Here is a 6369-nt window from a genome sequence, read left to right on the forward strand (position 1 = left end):
CAATCAACGTCCACCATCTCACTTTTCCATTTTCACCACCTATATTAATTATTTAGTTGACCATAATATTAATTTAATCACTACTAGTACTATTCAATTCACTTAATCATTTTCAATTCCTCTCACGTACACCAATGGCACACGAAGTTGCTAAGAAGATCAATAGCGTGGCTTACCCTAGCTAAAGTCCACCAATCGATTATTATTTCCTATCGAACTACTATTCATTTACGTGTCCATGTCAAATAGTAATGGCCGTATTTCTTGACCAATGGGATTAAATCCGAATATTCGTCGCAAACACGTTCAATATTGGCTGTTAGTATATCGTTTTTTTCTTTTTATTTTGTGGGTTTGGGGATGGGTTACCATCGATCTATATATGTTGCTTTCAATATTGTCAGAAAGCATGCTGGCCAATATAGAAAAGATAAACACGAGACAAAGGAAGAAGATAAAAGACGATTCTTTCTTAATTACCATTTGTCTATTTACTCCCTAGAGAACTTTTTAATCAAATATACAACAATATTAATTATTCAAAGAGAAATTGATACAAAAAACATTTTTTTCTGATCTAATATATCATATATATCCCTCCCAAGACATGGACTAAAAAGAATATGAACATTTATGGTTTCATTTTCCCTTATAGTACCCATGTACAAAAATAAAAAGTTTAAGGAATAATAACAATATTAACCAAAAAATTGAACCCAAAAAGAAAATGTTCAGTTTCCTGAAAAGCTGCTAATGGTAGTCCGGCTTGTGTTGTTGTTGCTGTTGTTGTTGTTTGAATTATGAGCACTGCCTATGATGGAGGAGATGGCGGCGGCGAGCACGGCGGTGAAGTTTGGATCGGCGGTGATGGCGGAGGCGGCGGCGCTGACTGTGTCAGCAAGTGAGGGCTGTTGGCTTGGTTGTAAGGGTGGTCTAGGAGCTTGTGGTGCTAATTGAGAAGATCCTACATCCTGAGACAACTGAAGACCAGAGAATTTTGATTGATTATAAAGTGCTTGTGCTTGTGCAATTGGGGCGGCTCCTGACCCAAAGTTCTGAGGCTGTGCTTGAAGGAAGGGTACTTGGAATGGGGCACCAGGCCTTTGAAATTGCAATGGGTTAGGGTTGTGTGTGAGGTCCAAAGTCACAGTGGGGAATGGTGCTGAAGCTGAGAGTGTTGCCATGCTTGTAGAGCAAGGAAGAATTGCTCTAGCTAGCAAATTTGGGTTCATTATTCCATCTGCACTGGACATTGATCCAGAAAGCAACATGCTAGCAGCAGCTGTAGTGGTTGATGCCATGGCCATAGCAGCAGGTGGCAGTGGATGGTTATGCGTGCCTTCATATGTTGTAACCAAAATGGTTCTATCATCAGCACAACGTTGAACCTATATTAACAAACCACGAAATTAATATCGATTAGCTTTAGCCACAGCAATATATTGCTTATATTGTTGATACTTGAATAGATACTAATTATTATTAATTATATGCGTTGATCAATCAGAAAAACTCACTTGTTTGCGAACTGGGCAACCAACTGCCATAGTGCATCTGTAGTATGCTCGAGGGCATGGATTCCCCTTGGCCATTTTTTGTCCATATTTTCTCCATTGGCATCCATCACTGATCTGCAACAATAATAAATCAGATAATTTAGTTTGAGAATTACTTAATTGGTTAATGAAAACATGTAATATACATAGTATAATTATAATACGTACCATGGGAGCTTCTGATCGGGCACGAACTGATACACGAGCTTTTCTCATTGTGGCTTCTGCAGTGGATTGATCCATAGGGTTGGAAGGGTTCATTTTCTGAAGCTTATTGGGACTCCAACCTTGTGATTCTGAGTCTGGACTCTCTTCCCTACCCAACTGGCTTTTACCATTGTTATTTCTCGCACCATCTCTAGCTCCAGCTTCAATGTTATGGTTCTGAGGTGTGCTCGATCGTGTTCTTTCATCAGAAGAAGAATCCGAAACTTGATCATCTACTTCTGCTGTGCCACTGGGACCTATATCAAGGAACTGTCTTGGTACCTTCCCTCCACCAACACCAACGTTTTTATCCTCTACCTTTCCCTGAACAACCTGAATTTCAAAATTATTATTATTATTATTATCGTTATCATTAACATCTCATAAATCCAACCCACGGTTTATGTAAATAAAATATAATAACCGTGTAATTCATTTACGTTGTGATAAATTATTTTCCCAGGTCAATTCAAAGAAACTAGCTAGCTATGCAGTAATTAATACTTTTGAATTTATAACTACCTCATTTTCCGTGCTTCCTGTTCGCTGCTGGTTCTGTTGCATTAATGTGACAAGATGCATCTGCAAGGCGGTGTAGTTACCGGTCACATGGCTGAGCATCTCTTTCAGCTTCTTGTTCTCAGAGTTCATGCGTTGAAGCTCCACCTGCAACTGTGCAAGCTGAATAAACAAGTATACATATATTAATTCACAATTTTAGTAATTAAAACTTATAGATTTGTAAAAATTAATTAAAATCACCACAAAATTAAATTAAATATTATGTACCTCAGTGGTTTTGGCTCGCTTATTTTCTGCATCAGATGAAACCCCGTCATCCACGGTAGATTGGTCACTCCCGGTGTTAGCAGTAAGGAGTTGTAAACCAGTCTAGAATAAAAGAAGAGAGAGAAATTAATATAGAACTAGCACAAACAATTGATGATAATAAATACAATGAAAGGCGGTTAGGGAGGTTACATTAATGTGAAGAGGTGTTTCATCGATTTCCTTCTTGACGATGTTGGGTTTAACGTTGTGGTCGTGAGAGGGTGGAGGTGTAGGTTTGTTTCTATCAGAGAAGAAGTCAACTTCACCGACAACTTTGCGGTTTTCATCGTCTTCCTTGGAGGCGCGGCTGAGGTTGACGGGGAATCCGAGGAGAGGAAACATCTTATTATCGTTGGAAGGGAATAATGGAAGAGATTGAGAGGAAGAGGTATCAAGGGTGAGTCCCCATCCTTTGTCCATAAAATACAATAAGCACAAAGAAGAGAGAGAAGAAGAAGAAGAAAAATGAAATCTGAGAGAGATAAATGGGTGAATGGATGCTATTGGGAGATGAAGTCTTTCTCCGGAGCAATGGGTTGGGGTATAAAAAGAGTTGGGGGGATTGAAGGAGCGTGGACCAAATGGAAATGAAAATTGGACATTTGTGAAAAATGCATAAATTATTGCGCCAGATGGTGCGTCAGCATGGACAATGTCTAAATGCTGCCACACACAAACCCGCCCACACCGTTAAGTTATTCATACTTGGTCCACCTCGCAGTTCACACTTCTGCACTTGGGTCGTTGGGTTACCCACTTACCCGCCCCGGATTCCCTCTTTTTCCTTTGAAATATTTACGTATATTTTTAAGGTAAACTAACGTCCCAAGAGAGGATATATATTGAATCTTGCCGCCACAAATCTCCATGCAAAAAATACTAATCCTCTTTTCTTCTATTATGCTATTGTAGTATCTCTTTAAAGTCTTTAGTTTATCTTTAAATATTTATTTATTATTAAAATAATGTGTTAATTATCATGCGTAAGCCAAACAATTATTCAAGGATTATTGTAAAATTTAATTTTAAATTTATTATATATAATAATTCTCAATTAAATTCTTCTTATGAAAATATTAAAAATTATATTGGATAACTACTCAGATGTGATGACCAAGTATCCATTCAATTTCAGATAAAAACAAAATAATCATACTTTTATATAATTACGAGATTAGACCATTTAATTTCACTTATGACACATATTACCTAGATGGTAAATGACGCATTCACGTGCAATGTCTAACAAAATTTATATAAATAAGGGAAAATCCTACATAAAAATCGTTGTTCGTTTATATATATTATTTGTTGCTTAAAGATGAATCCTTAATTAAATATTTTAAGTGCTTTTTGCACATATTCGTATGTATATCCTATTCGAATCACACAAAAGATGAAGACAAAAGTCAAGATCCCCTTGACAAAAATGATAGTCTCCAACCATTATTTGATTGGAAAAAAATTAATTATTTTATCATTATATAACTTATGTAGTCAATAATTTTCTTTTAAAATATATTATATTAGTTTTGTTTGATTCTAAGTTTTATTTAAGGATGTATTACAATAATTAAGAAATATATTTAGTATTTTTATCTTTATTAAAATGAGTCTTATTAATTATTATTTTTGGGACATTGATTAAGAAATTAAAAGAATAAAATATTTATTGTAAAAATCATAAAAGAATGTAAAACACAATCATAAAACAATATAATTTAACATATTCCAATAAAAATATTTTTCTTTCTTTTTTCTTAACAAGTGACATAAAGACATTGATGAATATTTACTTATTAAAATTATGATTTATTTTATTATATCCTTTTATTTATTTTATTAATTATTTTTTCTATCATCTATTATTTTGTTTTCCTTCAAGAATATAATCAATATTATCTTACTACAATGAGAAAAGAAGTTAAAAATTAGTACTCCGTACTCAAGAGGAGAAAAAAAAACAATGTTGTCATAAAAGACAATAGTGACCATAAGGGAGGGTAATACTTATCCAAATCCAATCCCGAGGCAATAAACAATATAGGGCTCTCTTTAACTGAGAGGAAAGAAAAGGATATAATATAATAAAAGGGGTAGTGTTGGATGAACATGGATCAATTAAGCAAACAAATACACGGACACCCGACCCGGTGGGAAAATTTGTTGGATAGTACTACTAGCCGTCCTTCTTCTCTTTCCGAAAAGACAAAAAAGTAGAGAGAGAAAAGTAGACGTGCGGGGGGTTTCGTCTTGGTTTCGTGAAGAAAGGATTTGACTGACTCTTAAATGACGAAGAAAAAGAGCCACCGCCCCCGATTGGAGCGGGAACGTTACACGTGATGAAAATGAAATTATCCCAATTTTTCTCTCTCCTCCCACACTCAAAGACAAACAAATTCAACAGAAAAACACACAATGAATCAAAAGCCAAGTCAACCAATTTGACGGCCCGGCCCTCTCTCTCTCTCTCTTTCTCTGTCACCTGTGACCGAAGACTGGTTGCCCAAGTAACTTAGTCTTTGCATGGCCCCACCCACCACATTTCAGATCCAAACCCCCCGGGTACCTTGTTGACTCTTTACTTGTGGGACCCCCTCTTCTTCTCCTCCCACTTTCTTACAATCCTTTATTCAACATCCCACATTAATATACTCCTATCCTATGTATAAAATTTTCAATTATACTTTTTTTAGAGAACATAAATGTTTCTCAATTTTATTAGTTTAAAGACTAATTCTGGTATTATATCATTGTCATTTATCTAAAATTTTTTTACTCGTAATATTAAAAATAATCCAAGTTTCACATTCATTAAAAATAATTTCACATTAAAATTAATATATATATATATATATAAATGAGAGACAACATTTATCCTTAAACTAATTTTTAGGGTCGAGTTAATCTCTCACATTATTCATTATAACATAGTATCAAAACAAGTTCTAACCTGATATCTTGTAAATAGTAGAATCTTATATCACCACGGCATCAATCATTTGATTTTTTTCAATTATAGTGTGAATACTAGAAGCAATCTATATCTTGCAAGTAAATTAGTTACTTATTTTGTATTGTCAGAATGACAAAAAATTAATCATTCATTCAATGGCTTAATTTTTGTTGTATTGGTTAGACAACAGGTCGCTGTATTTGCTAACGCTCTAATGGGGAATTAAGATTCGTCCGTCAACCACTCACACGATTAATCATTTTCCATTTTATGTATTAATTGACCGAAACAAACGGGGAAGTTCATCAGGCAAAAACAATGTTAAATCCCATCGAATAAGATGAATTGGTCTAGCTACAACCAACAAGATTTCTCCAAGTGTCTATATATTTTTTTTTCAACAATGTTAAGCTGCAACGGAATCAACTTTAATTTATATATTTTAATTAATTCACCTCTTTAATTCGGTGGAAGTCATAACATTTAGGTTGTAGCATTTTAAAAGTAAAAATATTCTGTCCCTCAATTTCAAGAAATTGACAAATTAAGAATTTGAATGTGCAACGAAGCACCTAGTGTGTGTACTTCTAAGCCTATATTTCAAGAAATTGACGCAACAAACAACATTGTGGCGTTTTCCTATTTTCCAATTGTTTATTATAGAAATGAGCAAAGATCCTTCCTTGTATACATTTATTAAAGAGTTAAAGAGAGTGAGTGATTGGAGGCCAAAGGATCAGATGGGACTTTTTTTTTCCTAAATTACTGAGGGATAAAATTTAAATTAATATCTACAAAGGGATAAGGGATAAGTCTAGG

At 34.6% G+C, this 6369-nt stretch overlaps 1 protein-coding gene across 1 annotated transcript; it reads right to left on the reverse strand.

Moving 5' to 3' along the window:
• Nucleotides 1–507: 507 nt before the first annotated feature.
• LOC114387988 (probable WRKY transcription factor 31) lies at nt 508–3093 on the reverse strand. The gene is made up of 6 exons (XM_028348305.1): nt 2745–3093; nt 2553–2654; nt 2286–2444; nt 1725–2096; nt 1518–1631; nt 508–1388 (listed from the first exon to the last, which is right to left on the reverse strand). The coding sequence occupies exons 1-6, from the start codon at nt 3012–3014 to the stop codon at nt 732–734; spliced, it is 1674 nt and encodes a 557-aa protein (XP_028204106.1). The 5' UTR covers nt 3015–3093; the 3' UTR covers nt 508–731.
• Nucleotides 3094–6369: the final 3276 nt, after the last annotated feature.

This window comes from Glycine soja, chromosome 15 (genome assembly GCF_004193775.1).
Source record: "Glycine soja cultivar W05 chromosome 15, ASM419377v2, whole genome shotgun sequence".
NCBI lineage: Eukaryota > Viridiplantae > Streptophyta > Magnoliopsida > Fabales > Fabaceae > Glycine > Glycine soja.

Bases quoted from the DNA above. Each gene is read 5' to 3' on its own strand.
- LOC114387988 (XM_028348305.1), bottom strand. From the start codon at position 3,014: ATGGACAAAGGATGGGGACTCACCCTTGATACCTCTTCCTCTCAATCT. The intron at 2,445-2,552 runs GTACATAATATT...TTGTTTATTCAG, and splicing joins AGCGAGCCAAAACCACTGAG to CTTGCACAGTTGCAGGTGGA. The intron at 1,389-1,517 runs GTGAGTTTTTCT...TTGTTAATATAG, and splicing joins GTTGCCCAGTTCGCAAACAA to GTTCAACGTTGTGCTGATGA.